The following is a 20369-nucleotide window of genomic DNA, read 5'->3' as shown; positions in this document are numbered from 1 at the left end:
TCCTCTACTATAAGTGAAGCTATTGAGGCTACAACCCGTTTGCAACAAGGAGATGCTTGTTCAAGAGCTTTTTTGAATGCTAGCACTTTAAGAATGAAGAGTAGTCCTATAAATGTGTGGCAGGGTGGGGGGACAGAAGTCAGGGAGCACTTACACCTTGTGAGAGAGTAGTGCACTGCTGCTCAAGAAGAGACACACCTGTGTGAGTTCTGAAAGCTCTATTTTTTATCAGTAAAATAGATCATTATATAACCCTGCAGCTCGCCTCATCACAAAAGCAGAACTAATCTCACTGTTCTGTCCAGATTTCTATAAAATTACCAGACTTGGCTTTGTAGGAAATACCTATGGTCTTGTTGCTTTAATACATCTCTTCCTTAGCAAATAGAGGTATCCTGGGTATTATTGAGGGGTGTAGTAGCTACTGTTTAAAGATATATTTGTAAATACATAGTTATTGACATAAGTAGTGTTTATGACCAGCATGTTTCTGCAAGGGGAAAGTGTGTGTGTGTGGGGGGAGCTTATTCCAAAGTAGCGCTCCATGTAATGCAGAGTTGCAATGTAAAAGAATGTACTCTAATACTTGAATACTGTTAATGCTTTTATCCAAGTGTTATCCATTGTTCAGAGATTTTTCTAGATTGTTTATCTCTTGTGAGAGAAAATTGAAGGAGTGAGTGTTGGCATTTTCTTCATTTGTATAAATGTGCATTTATACTGCACCAAATAAAATCCTGAATATACTTCAGGACTCCAGAGAACAGTCCATTTGCCCTGTTTCCATCTTGCTCCCTCTCTGCTGTTTTGAACACCTATATTGAAATAACGTTCCCTGCTCTTTGTCCTCACTCCTCATTTGAGAGACCCTTACACGTCCCCTTGGACCGTATGGGTCAGGAACAACACAAAGTGTAATATGCCTGTGTTTGTGGTCTCTATGCAGTGCTGTTCCATTATTTCTGTTCTTTCAGCCTTTCAAACCATTTCTTTCTTCCTGAGTTGGAAGGTATCTGTCATGCCAAGCAGCTTTAGCAAAGCTGCTTGACTTACATAGCAGTATTATGGAATACGTAAGTTACATCTGCCTAATTTGCAAGATGCCTATACCTGAGTTACTTCAGAAAAATGTCTGAAAATGTGGGTTGCCAGGGAAACAACTGCCGGAAACTTCTCAGAAGCCAATAACAGCTGTAAAACACAAGCTCTGAGGAACGAGGCGCTCCCCATGAAGAAGGCAAACTTGTGTGCTGCAGTTCCAGTAGTGGGCAGGCAGTTGGGAGAGGAGCCTTGTAGCGAATACGCTTAGAGGTTTTTTTAGTCTTTTCTCAGAGCAAGCCATTTAGTCAGCAGGTAGATTCCAAGATTTCAACTATTCTTTCAGTCTTTACTCTGCTGATTTCTCTCTTTCCCTGCTGTCATACGTTTGCAGGGAGGCTGACACCATCCTGTCTGGAAAATAAAATAGCCAGTTTCCGTTCAGCTTGTGCTTGATGTGATTTGTGTGGATGAGCATCACCTAACATAAGCTGCTTCAGCCTTGTCCAGTTCTTGCTCGAAGCATGCAAACGCGTTTCAACCAACATTAAAAGAGCCTTTGAGTCAACATCCCCAAACAAACAAGCAGCCCACTTCAGAGCTACTAACCAGCAAGAAAATACCCAGATTCACCTTGTGACTTTGAATTCCTTTAGAATTTGTCTTAGAATAGCTGCTTTCTTTCAAAAGGTTGAGACTAGTTACTTCCTCTTGATATACTAATGGTGACTACCAGGACTGTGTACCTGCTTTTGTGTGACAACATGTGCTTCAGTTTTCTGAAAAATGTCTATTCAGCAGGATATATATAATACAAGATGTTGTAAAAAAAATTTATTGGTGTTTGTATGGAATAAACCTAAGCCACCCATACTTTGGGTCTCAGTGATGTCTTCTATTCAGAACCAGAGCGAGTAAATGTTTCTTTCGCATAACAAGGCATCTGCATCAGGTCAGTAACGTTCTGTCCTGAGGAAAATAGACTTTTATGTCTGTTTTCTAATAGGCCTTTTCTTTATGGAAGAAAAAACTACATACAATGTGGAACAAAATTTCGTGTCACTGTAAAATCAATTTGAATCTTAAACCAATTGGTAAACTTCAAAATCCTGTGAGAATATTGAACAGAATAATGCACTTTTTTTTGGCAATTATTATGTGCTTCACTTTACATGTCAGATTGTTTCTTAATGGTCTTTTTTTCTAGATACTAAATTATTTTATTTATAGAAGTCAAATATTTTAATCCTGCTTATGAAGACATGCCTTCATTGCTGTAACTTTTATACCAGCTTTAATACTGTTAAGTTAGGAAATATCTTTCCAGTCTTCTGGCAGGAATTTCATTTTTCCACATACTTGCTTAGAAGCTCTTCTGAAGCCGTACCATCTATTGGTTTAGATTTATTAGCTTCTGACTAATTGAGATTGATTTAGCTGAGAAACGTTTTCTTGTGCAACAAATTCAAATACTCAGAAAAAAACAGAAAAAATGCACTAAGAACAGCTTGATATGACGTTTTTTCATGGGAATAACTGACTTTGAGGAAACAAGATTTGCTAAAGTTAATTCTAGTGCATAGTATTACATATCCATGTGTTACACTTTGAACACAAGCAAACTGCATCAGACTGTTCATGTTTCCTCAGAGAAATGCTTTTATAATCTTTGCTTCCATCTGAAATTGTTTTCATGGCAATTATATGGCAAGTGGATAGTAACTAGCATGAAATACTTAAATAATGTAAATACAGAACTGCAATAATATTACTTGATCAAAAGCTGAATTTCAAAAAGTTGTTGCTTTGTAGTCTTAACTTGTAGAATAAATGCAGAATTTTAGAAATGTTATCATTAAGTTGCACAAATGGAGTAAAAAACCATCAGTGTTGTCTAAACAAAAGAACTTTAATTTCTCTTAACTTGTAGCCTCAGCCATCATAAAATAGGCACTAAAGTGCTACTCTCTGAGGAGGTGTTCAGTCTCTGGATTGCATAATTGTACCCTTTAGCCAAGGTAGCATCTGAACAAATGGGACTAAATTTGAAAATGGAGGGAGAGATGTCCTCTGAGACATCAGGCGTGCAAAACAGCAACAACACGCTTCTGCGTTGAGCCAAGTTTCTCCATAAGGAGGACTGTAGTGCTAAGAGGTTTCAAAAATGTCTAAGCATTAGACCGAAGCCAGTGAACTTCTCTTCCTTCGTTTCGGCGTCCTACTTCAGCCCAATATGGGACTAAAGAGCATGCAGCACAGTAAATAGATTTGACGATGGGCTTATGCTGTTCACGTGAGGGAAAGCAGCGCAAGCTTATCAGTATTGACAGCCTCAAGTATAGAATAACAGAGCTATGTAGTCATTTTGGATTCCTTTCCTTTGCCTTCTTCCCTTTGAGGCCCTAGGTTAGTCTTGCTTCACCTCTTATTTAATCAATAAACCCATGAATGCCAGAAATTTAACAATGGAGACCTCTTGTTTCTGGGTTAAAAAAAATAAATAAATGTTAAGTCCACCATTGTCTTAAGTATATACACTTAAGGCTATAAGTTTGTCCAGTTGTTTTTAATTATGTGGTTCAGGATCAGAAAGCAGACTTCCATCAATCATAAACCTTCAGGCCTTGCTGAGAGGAGAGGGGACATCGCTGTTTGTGCCCAGTGTAAATTTTGGTAGTTGTGAGAAAAGTGAGCTCGCCCACTCCACCTTTGTGGAGCGGCAGCGCTGGGGGATGTCAGCATTCCTGGTATCTCATTCCATTTTAACATCTGTGTGTTTGACTCTTCTGTCATACTACAGCTTGTATTTGCACCCACAGTTCTGTATGCATTCAGGGTAGTTAGCTGAGCTTGCCAGTCACCAAAGACATTGGAGCAGAGAGAGAACAAAAACTTGTGTGAATAATCCATTGGGTTTGGTCAGTGTGGATCTCCAGAAAGGGCTATAAAACTTCCCTGTGTCTGTTTGTATAAAGCTTAAAAATTAGTCTGTTTTTGGTACGTAGGTGGTAGTGGTTATTTTTATATGATGTTAGATTATGTTAGTTTACGTTTTCTGGAGTTCACTGCGCTATATTTATCTATATTTTATGCTAATGCTATTTTCTGTGGCTTATGCTGCTCCTTTTTGCCATCTAAAATTGTATATCTTGCGTAATTTTTCCCTAATAAGCCCACTCTAAGAAAATTGTCTTGCTTCCTTGACAGTTGTTTCGAGAAGTACGAATAATGAAGATACTGAATCATCCCAATATTGGTAGGAGCCCTGCATTTCTGCAAACTTTTTTTTTTTATTATACTGTTTACATTTTACTCTCTTTGGCTTTATTTGAATGCACTTTACTGCTATTCTTTTGTTCCTTAAACTTTTTTGAGATAATAGGACAGTGAGCATTCGGTAAGTGCTTCATTGTCTCACCTCCTTTATTGACTCTGCTTGAAAAAAGAATTTTGCTCTAAGGAGGTAAACTGCCAAGTCCAGGAAGACCTTAACACAAAGTCGGAGATGCTGAGTGCTCCGGTCTTTTGAGGGCCCCAACTCCATGTGTTGCTCTTCCATTGGAATTACTCTTGAGGCCAAAAACCATGAGTTTCTTAGGTGAAAGTAGCAAAACTCCATTAGTTCAGTCTAGGAAAGACTCCCTCTGACTGATATTTTCAGAAAATTAGAATTACGAAGTATGTAATTTTCGCTTTCTGCTTTAGTTCTTTCACCTACCCCACAGCTTCAGGGCCCTACTTTGTGATGACAATTCTTCTGGCTGAGGAGGGCTGGACAGTCTTGTTCCAGAGACAGTTAATGGTCCTGAATCGGCCAGAGGGCTTGTTGCATACAAGGTACGGATGAGGTGTACAAGTTACTACATGCAAGGCGCTCCCTTCTCATCCCTTGAATTGTTTGTTGCTTTTCCAGCCTTCTCAGCTTCTGCTGTTTTTTTGTTTTCTTGGGGGTGGTGGTCGGGGTGTGTTTGCTTTAAATAAGTGGTTACTGTTACAAGTTGAGGAAAGTCTTTCAGACTTAATGTTTCTGATAGCCACTCGGTTTTTAGTTGGTCGGAATCTCAGGTTTCTAACTGGGAGCAGTTTTCTAGTGAAACACAAAGGTTTGTATGATCTTAAAGATGTCTGTGTCAAATTAAACACTAATTGCTAAGCATGAACTTGTTTGTACAGTGTGCATAAACTTCTGAGAAAATTGTGAATTAATATGCTTTTATTATCAACTGTGATTTAGAAATTAATTTTGCCTTTTTCCCCTCAAAAGAATGCTAACCTAAAGGATATAAAGTTCTCGTATGGATTAGTGTTATTACTGGTCATAAATTATACTCACTTCATGAGTATAACTTTTTTATTATTTTGTGGTGCTTTTGCTCCTTGCTGCAATCTCTCTCTCATTCATTTTTCTTGCAGTAAAATTATTTGAAGTTATTGAAACTGAAAAGACATTGTATTTGGTAATGGAATATGCCAGCGGGGGTAAGTGGATTCTTAATTCTGCTTAAAGGATAAACTGAAATACGGAAAGCCACGCCGCTTGCGTGCTTAGGAACAATTTAAGAATGTTATGGTTAATGGGTTGTTCCAATCTGGCCTTCACAACAGTCCTAGCAGATCTCCCAGGGCAGACTTTCTTGCTTGCATCACATTCTGTAAGGTAACCTATTAGGTTTGTGCTGGAGGGGACTTACCGTTCTGAGGTTTCCAGTGGAATACTGGGAGATAATCTGGTGCTGATTCTGGCAAAAACCTGACTCAGTATTTATCTGCTACATTTAGGCAAGCACCAGTGCCTCATTTTATCTTGAAAATGTGTGACGAAGCACTTGAAGAGGCAGGTCCAGGGGGCGGGAATAAGGAACATGGGAAAGGCGAGCAGCAGTATCGTAGTGAGATAGTTAGTGGGTGCCTGCTTGAGAAGCTGCTCAGCATCTGAATGGGAAATGTTTGAATGTGGGAAGGGAATCCCGCACAGGGCTTGTGACCAGCTAGGAAAGGCTGCCTGTCAGTCAGACAGTGCAAAGATGAGGATCTGAAAAGCATTTGAGCAGCTTTATTAGAAAGAGAACAAGAAGGAAAAAAACAGAAAGAATATAGATACTGCTAAGTGAAGCTGATAGAGATATGCAAAACAAACCTGGTACTAACAAGTTGCCTGTTTTCCAGTATGTCTTACATGCAATATGAATGTTTTGCATGATTAAAGTAAATTTTTTGTTTGTTTCACTGTTTAAGTAAATTTATTTTAAAAGTTGAAGAAGCCTTAGTATGAAGGATTCCATTTTTATATGTGTTGACTATTACATGTCTGAAAGATTAAATCCAACGCAAACAGTAGAAAGGAATTTTTCCTGGTTGCTTCTATTTCCTTTCCCTTCAAGAAGCTGGGGAGGCGGGGGTGTAAAAGGGAGAGGAGTGATTTTTTCAAGCATGATTTGACTGTGCATGACAGTCAAAAATAAAACTTGGGCAATAGGACTGATGTTTTGTTCTTGTCGTGATCAGGAGAAGTGTTTGACTACCTAGTTGCACATGGAAGAATGAAAGAGAAAGAGGCTCGTGCAAAATTCAGGCAGGTATGAAATTAACATTCATTCTTTCTTTTGTTTCTATTTATGGTGTTTTCAGATAGACATGAGTGTGAGCCTACTTCTTTTACTTTAAAAAAATATTCATTGTTGTAATAATGTTTATTAAAGCTGGAGTGGAAAAAAATCCCTGAAGAGAAAAATATCTGCTTCCTACGTACTATCTAAAAATAGTAAGACTGTTTTACATTCTTTTTTAGTGGATGTTCCAAAGAGACACGTTTTTTATTGTGACTCATTTGAGGTTTCAAACCTTTTCTGAATATTTCAGAATTTAACAGATGTTCTGTCTGGAGATGTTGATATGATGACGTGTATTGCTGTGTCATGTCACACTGTTTTGTACGAAGGGTATTCTGTAACAGGCTTTTATATTCTTACTACAAACTTTCTCATCCTAATCTTTTGTGAAAAGCTTTAATTAGATAATTAAACAAAATTTGGTATTTTTCAGAATTAAGGTATATACTTAACAAGTAAAGAATCTGCGTTTAACTTGCTGTTTCAGACTTGTTTTTTGTTATACTTCTGTGAAAGATGTAGATGAAAATATTGAATGAACTATTCCATCAAGGATGAATTGCAGAGATATGCTGCAAATATTTCAGAAGATAAAATCTGAGATGGTACATCTGGCTATCGGGTTGGGGGATGGGGTAATTTCCTTTTATAGTTATTGCTGTTGGGTGATCTGCATTTGAAATAGAGGTTTCTCCTATTACTTTGAGGAGTACAAACTAAACTTCTTTTAATAAGAAAATTAGCTGCTTTTAGGGATTTTTTTAGTTTTAGTATTTGAGCTTTAATGAAACTTACATGAATATTTTCTAGAATGAAAGCTTTATTTATTAATTTCTTATGTTCTACTGAATCATACCAGGAGCCAAAATTACTAAATGATATACGAAAACTTATACTGAGATTGAAATAAAATATTTCACTGATGATCTTGATGTTTCAGATTGTATCTGCTGTGCAGTACTGTCATCAGAAATGCATAGTTCATCGTGATCTTAAGGTAGGCTGTTACTTATTTTTCATTTTGCTTGTTGACAGTAAAGACTTAATTTCATTCTATATTTTTGTCCTTACCGCTCTCTGAATGCCTCAAACATGTGAATGAGGGTACTATCACATGTATTTTATTCTCAATTTTCTGAAGCACAAAAGTAATGCATCTTGCCTGTTGGAAGAGGGGAGAGACAAGAATAGAACATGTCTTACTTTATTCCAGTTATGGCTTTAAGAAAGAGATGCTCTCCAAAGAATTATATCTGCTGCCATGCAAATATCTACACACTGAAGTTGCAGAAGTTCAATGATACCAGCCAGCACTACTTAATTAAAATATTTTCAGTTAAAATATTTTGCAAGATATATAAAATGGTCTTTTCTTAGTGATTCATAAGAAATATGATAGGTTTTTAATCCATTTGAACTTCTGGTTTATACTCTAGTGTTTAATTCAGGCAGAAAAATAAATCGAAGGTAAACGGAAATTATTCAAACTTCCTTTTTTTGATGCTTTCTAGCAATCTGTCTGTATAAACATACCAGACCATGTTAAAGAGTTCATCAATTGCAGGTACAACCTAAGCCTTCAGTCTGAAGTTGTCTTTGTGCCAAGTTTAGATATCATGGGACTTGGACACAAGATCTTCACCTGCTTAAAAGCTGGCTTGTGCTCTTGCTTTGGTGGCTTTGTATGTTTACAAAGAAAACACTGGTGTAGGTTCTTTTTTACTACTGTATCTAAATACTTGTGAAAAGCTGAGGTTGAATAATTCCTACGGGTTCTTTTCACCAGTATCTTTTGTCTTAACTTTCTTATAATACACTGCAGCATGCTGTCAACCTCTTTCTTACAAATCTGTTCTCTAATACCTGTCGATCTGCCAGCTCCTGCGTGTGCATATGGTGCTGGATAAATACATCCTTTTCTGCTGAGTCCTCCCTGCCCCAGGACCATTGTCATCTGATGTTGGAGGTGCCTGGCCAACACTCTGAAGTCAGAATGCAAGGAAGGAAAGGGCTGGATCTTATTGAAATCGTGATTTTAAAAAAATTCCTCCGCACCTTGCACAGTGGTTTGGAGCCCATGAATGTTTTGTCAAGCTCCCTGAAGCTTACTGCAGCCGCTGTTGTTGAGCTTTCCAGAAGGCTGCACCTAGGGACCCACTGGCTTGGCTGAACCAGCTGCTTTCACTGGTTGTCTCAGCCCTATACTTGGCTGGGAGGAGGGAGCCAGCCATCTTCTCGTGCTTATCTGGCACTGGCTTGCTCAGCCCAGCTATATTACTGAGTCTTACTGCATTAACCCCTGCAGTTATTCATCATCCTGCACATCGCTCCTTCTCACAAAGCCTATTACAGCCTCCACCCCTCATTCATTTCTTAGCTCTGTAGCGCGCGTACAGCTCACTGCATTGCTCACAGGACTATACAAAACTGCTTCGCAGCATTCGCGCGGGATCCCCTTTACCATCTGTCACAAGTACTCTGCTACTCATCTCCTTCCTATTCGCAACAGAGGCTGGCAGGCTCCAAAAGAATTTGCTTTCTTTGCTTTTCTCTCTGTCTTCTCTTGGGTGGAATTATGCTAGACTCATTTGAAAAGTTCGGTGTAAGGTATGATTGAGAGCCAGTCAGCCTAGCCAATGAAAAATACATTCCCCAAAGAAAAAAAGGGCTAAATATGTGGCTTTGAGGAGGTGTTCTCACTTCGTCTCTTCTTTCCAAACGTTATGTGCCATCTCTGTCTCACTCTTATGGAGCTGCAGGGAAGGAAGAAGCAACTTTAAAGTTGTGTCTGCATTCCCATCTGCTTCTGTTGACTCTCTGCATGGTATCAGCGTGCTGACCAACTGACGTTTGTTAGCACCACAAGGCAGAGGTCTAGCACCACTTTGAAGATTTTTGATAAGCCTTTGTTGGCTTTAGTAACAGAAAGGGTAAACTCCATCAAATATAAGTTACTTCAGATTAAACCAGGAAGACGTGTAAGAAAATATGCAAATTTGTCCAGCCTACTCTGTCAGAAGAGGAGGGAGTGCAAGGCCTGTGGGTACTTAAACTGTATCCTTTTATTTCTCTGTGATTATAAACAGCTTGCATAGAAAGGGATATAACCAACTCCCAACTTTGCTCATCCTGTGATGCACAGAACTTAACTTACCTCTTCAGTGGCTGTTAATACTTTTTGCTTTGAATGTGTAACCAAGAGCATAGTCTTTCTGTGTGGCATATTAAAAAGGCTTTTTTGGTGCCTTTGTTTGAAGTAAGAAACCTAAAAGCATGGGGTACTTGGGTAGCAGAGTACTGTTGAACTAGGAGGACTATTGTAATCACAGAGCAGCTGCACTGACAGTAATGTTTTCACCACAAGGAAAATGAAGTCTTTGTGCAGTAATGTAGAAGGCTGTCAAATCTGGAAAATATCTCTGTGAGTCTGTCTCTGGAAGTCTCTGGAACCAGCTGAGATTGCAGGTCATGAATGGGGAAAACAAAATATTTTCCCGTATAGTTAGTTTGTAAAAAATGTGTTGCATTTTACTCCTGATAAAGGCTAAATTCTGTTGCACATCTATTGGCGGGATATACTGGTAGTTAATTGTCTCCTGTTACATTCATTGAGTGCAAGTGAAATTATTAAAAATAGAACAAAACCAACAAACAAACTCAAACAAAATCATGTTTACTTTTTAAATCAAAGCAACTAACAACTTGATTGCTGCTTCTCTGGTCCTGAACTAAGACATTTTTTAATTTTCTGGGCTCAATTCTGAGCGCAGCATCCAATGAGAAATGGCTGTGTTTGCTATAAAACTGATGTTTGGTAATTAGACGAATCCTCTGCTCTGGCTAATGTTTGTCCTTCTGTTGAAAAAGAAGGATTCCTGCACTGCTCGGTGCTGCTCCTGTGTTGCCGATACACAGATCGGGAGCCAGGACCCAGTTAGACGAGTAAACATCGCCCAGTTCTGCCACACTCCTTGCACAGCATCCTTGCATTTTGAGAAATGCACTTTATTTTTTTCCAGTAACATATTAGTATTTCTCCAACCTTGCTCTTTAAATCTTCTGACCTACCTGTGGTACTAAGTATAAAATACTGTTTACTGGCTCTGCAGGTTCCTGAGTATTTGCGTCGATGTATATGTGACGCATTGCGTTCACATGATGATTGCTGCACAGGCATTAAGATTCTTAGATGTGTAATACATGCGTTTTTTCGTATACAGTGTAATACTTGAGTGTTAAACACCTTGGTGGTGTTATTGCTAAAGCAAACACTAATAATAAAGGGGAGAGAATTTTTTGGTACAGAATGCTAAGATACAGTGCATAGCTTGAAGCGTTTCATCTTGTAAGCAGAAGAGATCTTCTTTTAAAGTCTTAAATCCCTTCTAACATTTACCCCACCAAAATGGTAGACGATGCCTGGGATTAGATTTACGCTCCTTGGCGTCAGAAGTTGGTGTCAACCTGTCAAGAGCTGAAACTGCTGTTCTGAGATGTCTAGATACTTCAGTCTAACGCTGAACTAAGTTATTTCTTCCAGAAAAGAGAATCTTCATAGTTGATTCCCTGGCTGACTTTCAAGTCTGTTTAGACGCTTTTAACAGTTATATTTTCCTGAGTAAACATAGTCGATTTTCAATCTTTGCAATGTGTTCAGGGAGATCAGTTTCTTTTGTTCTGCAAGAAAGATACAGATGGTGCATCACTTTAGAAAAAGAAACATTTGTGCATTTATTGACAAATGATGCACTGTAATATATTGATCTGATTCTGATACATAAATCGCCCTTTTCCCCTTTTCTTTTTCTCTTAGGCAGAAAACCTTCTACTTGATGCAGACATGAACATTAAAATTGCGGACTTTGGTTTTAGTAATGAATTTACAGTCGGTAATAAACTGGACACCTTTTGTGGAAGCCCGCCTTATGCCGCTCCTGAACTTTTCCAAGGAAAGAAATACGATGGTCCTGAAGTGGATGTGTGGAGCCTTGGGGTGATTTTGTACACACTAGTAAGCGGATCATTGCCATTTGATGGTCAGAATCTAAAGGTACAGTTACAATATGAAAGCTTAGCTTTTACTCTCTTTATAAAATCTTCTATGTCATTGGCAGGCTTACCTTTTAAAACTTTGTTTTAAAGGAACTAAGGGAGCGAGTACTGAGGGGGAAGTACCGCATTCCGTTCTATATGTCCACAGACTGTGAAAATCTGCTGAAGAAGCTACTAGTACTGAATCCAATAAAACGAGGCAACTTGGAAGTAAGTAATTTTATCTTAGAAAAAAAGAGTTTTCAGATTAAGAAAGAATAAAATACAATAATTGCTTAAGACTTCTTTATTTTTCACAATAGGTACTGTCTTCCTGTTTTAAGGGCCCAAAAGTCTTGTTAAAAATAATGAGGAAATGTCCCAGATACAGTGCAACTTGAAAACAGAAAGTGTTAATGAATTCAAGTCTAACCTTAGTTGCAGCTGACTAAAGACTATCATTTAAGAGCATTTCAAAGTGCAAACTGCTCCCACTTGTTTCGGTCAGATAATGGAGCTAGTTGAAAACGTGTGGAAAGCAGGACAAGATCGTAAATATCTTCTGCTTGGAGTTTTTCAGAAAAACAAAACCAGCAGCAGGCAGTACCATAAGCATTTTTCATTTAACTTACTGTTTCCAGCATGACTTCTTAAAAAGGATAGACAGGAGAAGAATAACTGCGATTAAAAACTATGTGGGTTTTTTGTTTGTTTTAGTGCCATAATACAGATAAACACTAAGAACTTTTTGAATGATAAGCTAAGAATTGCTAGTTATTTCTGTTCGGTCCTTTCTTTTCCCTCTTCTGGTAGCTTTGTTTCTGAATGGCTGGAAAATTAACATGTATAATAATACCTGCTGTGTCCCTCAGCTAAAATCTGTTTTGAGAATTTCTGCTGAGTTATGATGGAGGATTTTTTGTTGGTTAAATTAGGTCTTCTCTTCAGGGGGCGCAGAGAATATCTGTGCGTAACTCATAAGGTGTCTGAAAAAAGGTTCAGTGCTTTTCAAGGGGCTGTTTTGTTCAAGATTGCTGTATTGGCATGGACTCGCTGGATAACTCAGGAGCTGATATTTAACAAATACTTTGTATAGAGTTCATTCTCAATGCTGCTCTGTTCTATTTTGTGGATTCTTTAACAAAGAGAGACTTTTTAAAATAGCATCTACTTACCATAGAGATGGAAGTAGAGCAGAAAATAAATAGAATGGTTTTAAAATAGTATTTGCATGAGTTAATTGTCAGTGACTTTTGTTTCATCTTTCTGTGCATACTTGTGCAGCAGTGGATGGTATTCCAGAGAATAGATCCCATTTAAGCAGCTTCTTATTTGTAGTGGCATGACTTATGCTTCCTGGCATGGATGCTACCTGTGCAAAGCAGCATGTATTTACTGAGCTCTGTCTGCAGGCAGCTTATTTCAAGCTGGTGCTGCTTTGTGACGTGTTATACATATTTTTAACTTGTATAAAATCTGTGCTGAAGGGAATAGTGAATGGTGGCTTCTACTTTACGGATACTTATTAATTATGTTGTGTTTATTATTGTCCAGAGGACATAATGATAAGATCGTAGTCACTCTGAGATGGTGAAAGATCGCTTTTTTTCCTCTGCCGCATTTTAAGTTTTAGGAAAATAGATTTTTCCTTTTATTGAACTTTCCTCTGGATTTTCAGTCGTTTCTCCTCAGATCTAATTTCACTTTCCTTCTAGATACTGTAGTGTTATCCGGTTCTTCTAAAATTCCTTCCTGTCCCTGGAAAGAGGTGTCGGATAGCAGCTTTGCTGGAACAGCGTAGTTGTCAGATTGTATGAAAGAGAGCGAGTAAATGTTATGTGTGACACGGGCGGGGAAGGTCTTGTGCCAGTACCAAAATACTAATGATAACGGGCATTGATCAGTATGCTCACCTGAGGGAGAGAGACATCACAAACTTTTTCAAAATGAATGTTCCTGAAAACACATGTTTGTTGAATTAGAAAGCTATGGTACGTGGGTTGGAACAAAATGACTGTTTCTTCTGTCTGAGCACTTCTAAAAATACATCTTTAGATTGAAAGTATATATTTATTAGAAGTTTCTCAAAGTGGAAAGGCAATATCATCTTAGGTGGGGAGGACTTTTGTTTGTGCTTTGTCTTTTAATTATTTGCTCAGTCACAGCCATACACCCGCTCAGTTCCCATGCATCTTTTTCCGAGACCATCCAATCGGATGCTTGTCAGTGACATTAGCATCAAAGCTGAGGCTGACACAGGATCAGCACCATATCGGTTAGGCTTAGCACTCTTCCTCTGGTAAGGACAAGGCAAATTTTTATTAAAATGGCTCATCTAGACTTTTTCATGGTTGCAGCACAGAGAAAACATTTTAGAAGCAAGAGAATGTTGTTGTAAAACAGTAAATCTTCTCAGGAAGAGATGGGGGAAAATGCATTGTCAGAAAATGTGTGGATCTCTTAACTATCAGAATTACAATGAATTCCTCCTCCCCCCCCCAGTCTTCAGTTCTTTGCAAGGCAACACTATGTGAAATTGCCACAGAGCAGATTTGTGCTTACAGAGAGTAATAAAATAAATAATTTTGAGATAGACAGGTCTTGAGCCAGGCCAGATTTTTATTAGACATTTTGCCAGAAAATTGAGGGAAGCCTCATTAATAATATGCAGGTGGTTGAAATACAGTTTAGGTCAGATCTTTAAATACCCTGACCAAGGTGACTGCTCTTCCATCAGCTGACTGGAAGCCCAGCTGAACTTACGCAGATGTAATATTGATCCTGGAATTGCATCATTTGTGTCACTTCAAAATGCTTGATTGTAAGAGCCTGTTTTAAGAGTTGTGCAATAACTCAGTACGCCTATGAGATCATGTATTTTAAAGACAGAAGCTAGCAAAATTTTAGATGTTTAACAGATGGAAACCTAGAGCAGATTACATTGAACTATAGATCCACCTACGGAAGAGACATGAAAAACTGTAAGTGGGAATTGTTGAATTTGCCTGTTAATTCAAGAAGAATCAAGAAAGGGGGGGGTAGGATTTGAGTGGTGTGATTCCTGTCATCACAACACCTCATCGTGCTTAAACTTTAAAAGCAATTAACAGTATTTTTAAAAAAATTGTAATTGCAGATACTGCATAGTACTCTTGGGGAGTCTATAACGTTACTGGAAGACTATAAATACATAACCAAAGTCTATTGTCAAATAGACGTATGCTCTGTAGGCCAGAAGTGCAGTATGGCAATACATGTTCACAATCCCTTTCCCTCTATCCCCCCCAAAAAACCCAAAACATCAATTCTGTGACAGAACTTTGAACAAATCTTTAAGTTTTATTGTCAGCAAAACATTAACTGGCCCAAGTACCAAGTTCTGTATTGTTCTTATAAGGATACAGCTATTTGGGTCTGTAATTTGGCAGCAGCATTACCTACAAAGAATTTGGTTGTATTAATGGAAAGCTGAGTCTCTTGCTCTTTGTGAGAAATAACTTAATTCGGTGTTGGCGAGGCGTATTTGGAGCTTGTGGGAAACTTGACTTTGCTGGCACTTGTTTCACTCTTCTGTCAATCTAGTGAGCAATATTAGCATCTGTCCCTAAAGAGGCATATGTGCCTGTTGCTGTAGGAGGGAAAATGTTTTTAGCTGTTTTAAAAAAGATGAGTATGTCCTTAAGGAGAAATCGTGGTGGTGGTTAGGGATTCCAGCTGATCAGTCTTGCAGGAATATAAAAGATCCAGGCCACAGCAGAAGGAAAATTTCCAAAGAATGCTAGAGAAATATTTAAAGCAAATATCTGCATAGCGTAGAGAGAGTTAAGAGGCATTTCTCCCTCCAGCCAAACTGTGAACATATTTAGGTCAAGCGCAGTGAGAAGATCCATAGGAAAAAATGACCAGTTGGCATCACAATCTTGAAATAAATGACTGTAGGAAGCTTTGGCACGCTCCTGAAATATTGCTTAGTTTCTAAACACTTCCTCTGTTACTATTTGAGAGATATTTTTTTTTTTATTGTGATAGAGTTGGTATTTTAGTAACATCTAGGGATCCTAACCAAGTTTAGGACATTGAGTGTCAGGCCCTTGGCAAGACGAGATTAAGAGACAGTGGAACTGAAGGGTACAAAATTAAAGACTTTTGTGTGTTGGGACTGAGGGGGGAGGGGGGCGGGTTTGCTCAGTATTTTTTTTCTGATATTTTGGGTGGGAGTGTTGTGTTGTAAAAGGTAAATAGTCCAGAGGAATGAACTAATGGAAACAAAAGGATGTGACAGATAAAAGAAGAAACTAAAATGTGAGGGGGAAAGTTGTAAGGGAAAAAAGCAGTATTCAGATTATTATGAATTTTAAGTTGTTTTTCCCCAGATCAGCTAGCACAGATTTAATCGGATATGGTAAATGGCATATTGACCTAAAGCTTATTTCTTTTCTTAGCAAATTATGAAGGATCGGTGGATGAATGTTGGCCATGAAGAAGAAGAACTAAAGCCATACACTGAGCCTGAACCAGATTTTAATGACACCAAGAGAATAGGTAAGACTTTACAAGGATTTTGGTTCTGATGTACATAGAGAATTTTATTGTGTAAGACAAACTAAATTCTCTTATCAAATTTGAGATACAATCTCATTGTACGAGTAAAATGTTTCCTTTTTATTACAATGAAAAATTTCATTACAATGCCCTCCTTATAACTACTGTTGTGACTTCACTGAGCTGACATGAATCTACAAGCACAGCAAAAGGCAAATAAGATTACAAAATTCAACAGGCAGAAGGAAACAGATTTTGTTATAAGGGCAACAGTTCTTATCCACTGTGGCCAGAGAAAGATACTGTGTTGGTCCTGTAGCTGTTCATAGTTCCTATTTGCCAGTGTTCTGTTTGTTTGTTGAATAATATTTCATGTTGAACTACGTTGAATAACATAGTTGAGAGTTTTCAAGAAGAAAATAACAATGAAAGAGTGGTTGTAGGGGTTTTTTTGGCTTTGCACAGCAAAGATGATGCTGGTTGAGTTGAATCCTAGGTACCCGTAAAACTTTAACGTTTTTTTCTGTTTTCGTTGTTCTTAAGTTGTCAGTAAACCCAAGCACTTCTTCTGCTAATGTATCTAACTCTTTTTACTTCTAGACATTATGGTCACAATGGGCTTTTCAAGAGAAGAAATCCATGAATCTTTAGTAAACCAAAAGTACGATGAAGTCATGGCCACTTATCTGCTTCTAGGTAGAAAACCACCTGAAGTAAGTGCTACCTAATTTACATCTTCTGTTTGGCCTTTATATCTGGCTAGGTTGAATATTCTGGCTGTTGATGTTTTTATGAACGATTTTGTAACCTCTTTTAAAAAAAATTGTGACTGATAACTTATAAATGCCCGTCCCTTTACATATCTTCTTGGATATCTTGTTAGTTCCCATATGAAGAAATAGACTGAATATAGTGTCTTCACATTTGCTTGTAAAAATGTTGAATTGCTTTTTTAAAAAGCTAGCTGTTAATCTGAAGTGACATGACTTCGAAGTGCTAAGTCTTCTTCCTGTCATGTGTGTTTACAGTTAAAATCTGAAATAGTTAATTTGACTAGAGCAGTTATTCTTCTAAGATGTGGCTTCCTCTATGTCTCAGAAATGTACTCGTACTTTCTCACTCGTATTATAGTATATTCTATTAGTTAATAAATAACTGCATCATAGTCATTAATAAATTTGTGATAGAAAACCTTTTGACTGTTTTGGAACTGGAGGCATCTGTAGATCTTTTAGTTCGACAGGGATTTTCAAGAAATCAAGCCGAGATTTCTTTTTGAAGAAAAGGCTTTCTTTTTGAAGAAATTTTATTTTCCTGCTGCTTCCTTGGCCTTCCTTCATTTCCAAGATAATGTAGGTCTGATATGGACATCCTTGATTGCAGTTTCCCACATCTCTGAACCAGAATTCCCTTGTGGTGGCAGAGCATGGAGGGACTCTCTCTAAAATGACTTTTAGAGGATATTTGTCTTTTCCACTGCGCTTACTTACGACTTACGCTTCTTAGATATCAACAAAGCAGTGGCTGAGTTACATACCTTATAAAGATGGGTTGAAGGCCATAAAGAATCCTAGAATCAGTAGTACTTGCTTTTTTAGCCCTGCTGACTCAATCTGATGCATTCTGAAATAGTTCTGAAGCTATAAATGCTCTAGAAGCTTTAAAACAAAAACAAAACAAACAAACAAAAGGCAAGGAGAGCCATTCTTTGACTTAGGTTTTAAAATAGCACAGTTTTTGTTACTGTCAAGATTCTTAAATTTTATTTTGAGCATTCTTAACTAATTATCTTTAGCTGTGTGTTTTTAAAGCACATTAAACACAGATGAAGTGATAAAATTCATCTTGAAGAAAATTAAACTCTGGATACAATTTAAAATTTAAAAAAAAAAGTCTTTGATTGGAACTCTTGCCTTTATTATGCCATAAAAGTACCAGTAATGTTGAATTTTGCTTATGCTTTGAAAAACTGTCTTTCTTGTAGTTTGAAGGAGGTGAGTCCTTGTCCAGCAGCAACTTAGGTCAAAGGTCTCGTCCTAGCAGCGACCTCAACAACAGCTCTGTGCAGTCTCCCGCTCACCTGAAGGTCCAACGGAGTATATCAACTAATCAGAAACAACGGCGGTTCAGTGATCATGGTGGGGATGACATTCCAACAAGTAAAGTAACATACACAATTTAAGTCTAAATGTGCAGTGTTTTGTGAACCTGGCAGGTCCACCACTCTGTGCATTTGTTGTGTATCTCATCGTGCTCCGCTGTGATGCTTTTATTTGTATGAGCGCTTCTATGGTAAATCTGGGTCAGTGTAATTTACAGATTTAATTTTTTGGGTGTGTTACTTGGTTGACTCACTGAATAAGAGCTTGAGGATGTTTCCTGTTTTAGGAAGTAATGGCAAAATACTGGCCTGGATAAACTCAAAGGCAGCAAACCATTATGTTTATCAGTACATTTGGAGTTGAGGCCAAATTGTTTGTTTCCAAGAGACTCAGGAAACATTGTCAGGTGAAAGTGGTTACATCAAAAAGGACTGCATATTTAAAACATTGAATGAAAGGTGTTATTTCCAATTTTTTCCCCATTATTTTTTTTACTATTCTCCCTGTGTGTTAGTGTGGTGGTGTTTTTTCCAAAGAAGTAACCGATATTGTGAAGATCATCAGCTGATGTGATGATTATTTCAAGGGAATGTAAAATTCTACTGATGAAGGATTTGCCCCAAAGCATTTTAAAGAATGATGAGGGGAAGGAACTGTAATATTTCCAAGTATAAATACGCTCTAAAACAAAGTAGTTCTAGGGCTTTCAGGGGAAAATGATTTTTCATAGGATTTAGAGGAAAAGATATGTGGCAAAAAAGTACTAAAAAAAGATAACTTGAAAAGTATCTTCTAATTCCTTTTTTCATAATATTGCACAAATTGCATGGGTTTAAAATGAGAAGTGAAATATTCTTCTAGGTTTTACATACTGATGTGAAATGGGAACTAATTCTGAACTGCAAATTGGTAATGAAGAGAGGGTCGGTAAAAAGAACATGGGCTGGCAAAGCTCAGTTTAATAGGTTGGTATATGCGCTGAGTTTGCGGTCATGGTTGCTCAGATGCTTTTTTTGGACTAGGGGAATTATATTTAGACTATTTTGGCCAAGAAAAATGCGGTGATTATTTTTAGGTATTTATTAAAACTGTTTTTATTTGGCAGTTGGTCCCTCAATTCCTCCTGCTGTGTCATACACAAAAAGGGCTCAGGCAAATAGCGTGGAAAGTGAACAGAAAGAAGACTGGGACAAGGATGTCTCACGCAAACTTAGCAGCACTACAGTGGGATCCAAAGGAGAGATGGCTGCAAGTCCACTTGTCGGTCCAGAAAGAAAGAAATCAACTACAGTTGCCAGTGTGAGTGTGTGTGCTTCTGGCTTCTTATATTTATTTTTTTGCCCTGTTTAAACAAAATCTGCTGCATAAGGTTACTATAGACATAATGGTGACTGAATAAGCCACTGAGTCTATTTCTGGTAACTTTTACTGGCAGACAGAAATAGGCTACAGTGGATGTCTTTTAAAATAAACCTTTCCCTCCCCCCTCCATCTTTACTTTTTCTAACACTAACATAACAGTAAGCACAAGAATGTCTGCACTTGGGCAAACTGAAGATCTGTCAAGACAAATAGGAGACATTTCGGGAAAGAATGTAAGGACAGAGCCAATATGGAGCGCTCTTTTTCTGGTTTCTAATGCTTGTGTATCTACAAGGAAGTCAGGGGACTTCCTGAATCAGAGATTTCATCTGAATAAATCTGCATAATATACCTCATGAACATTTTCTCTAAATTTGTCTGTTCAGCTTTCTGAAACTGCTTCATTTTGTGCTTCAGAAATGGGATGAGGTGAGGGGGAACCACCCACTCGTTCCCTGGTGTGTGTGTGTGTGTGTGTGTGTCTGCTGATGTTATACATTACAACCTGGTTCTTGTATTAAGAATGATTAATTGGCTAGTTCTTCTGTGATGATATCATTCGTAGTATAGTAAGCCGCTATCGTATTGCTGCCTCAGACATCTTTGTTCCAAATAGGAGAGGCTGTCTCTCCTGTTACGAAAGCATCTACTTTGCGTTGTGGAAGTTCATGTGCAGTAATATCGG

At 38.0% G+C, this 20369-nt stretch overlaps 1 protein-coding gene across 9 annotated transcripts in view; it reads left to right on the top strand.

Moving 5' to 3' along the window:
* Nucleotides 1-20369, top strand: part of MARK1 (microtubule affinity regulating kinase 1) — a 60280-nt gene that overhangs the window by 28485 nt on the left and 11426 nt on the right. For 4 of the 9 annotated variants that reach the window (XM_054195830.1, XM_054195827.1, XM_054195828.1 and 1 more), the window contains exons 4-13: nucleotides 4246-4294; nucleotides 5452-5517; nucleotides 6544-6614; nucleotides 7588-7644; nucleotides 11461-11697; nucleotides 11790-11909; nucleotides 16121-16220; nucleotides 16821-16933; nucleotides 18205-18358; nucleotides 19428-19621. In XM_054195830.1, coding sequence (XP_054051805.1) covers nucleotides 4246-4294; nucleotides 5452-5517; nucleotides 6544-6614; nucleotides 7588-7644; nucleotides 11461-11697; nucleotides 11790-11909; nucleotides 16121-16220; nucleotides 16821-16933; nucleotides 18205-18358; nucleotides 19428-19621 — 1161 coding nt within the window. Of the gene's footprint in view, nucleotides 1-4245; nucleotides 4295-4743; nucleotides 4876-5451; nucleotides 5518-6543; nucleotides 6615-7587; nucleotides 7645-11460; nucleotides 11698-11789; nucleotides 11910-16120; nucleotides 16221-16820; nucleotides 16934-18204; nucleotides 18380-19427; nucleotides 19622-20369 lie in introns of those variants that run through there. The other 5 variants (XM_054195829.1, XM_054195824.1, XM_054195825.1 and 2 more) reach the window with 3 other exon arrangements.

This window comes from Rissa tridactyla, chromosome 3, assembly GCF_028500815.1.
Source record: "Rissa tridactyla isolate bRisTri1 chromosome 3, bRisTri1.patW.cur.20221130, whole genome shotgun sequence".
In the NCBI taxonomy this organism is placed as follows: domain Eukaryota; kingdom Metazoa; phylum Chordata; class Aves; order Charadriiformes; family Laridae; genus Rissa; species Rissa tridactyla.
Note: the sequence above shows the minus strand (reverse complement) of the source record. Positions and strands in the feature narration are given on the sequence as shown.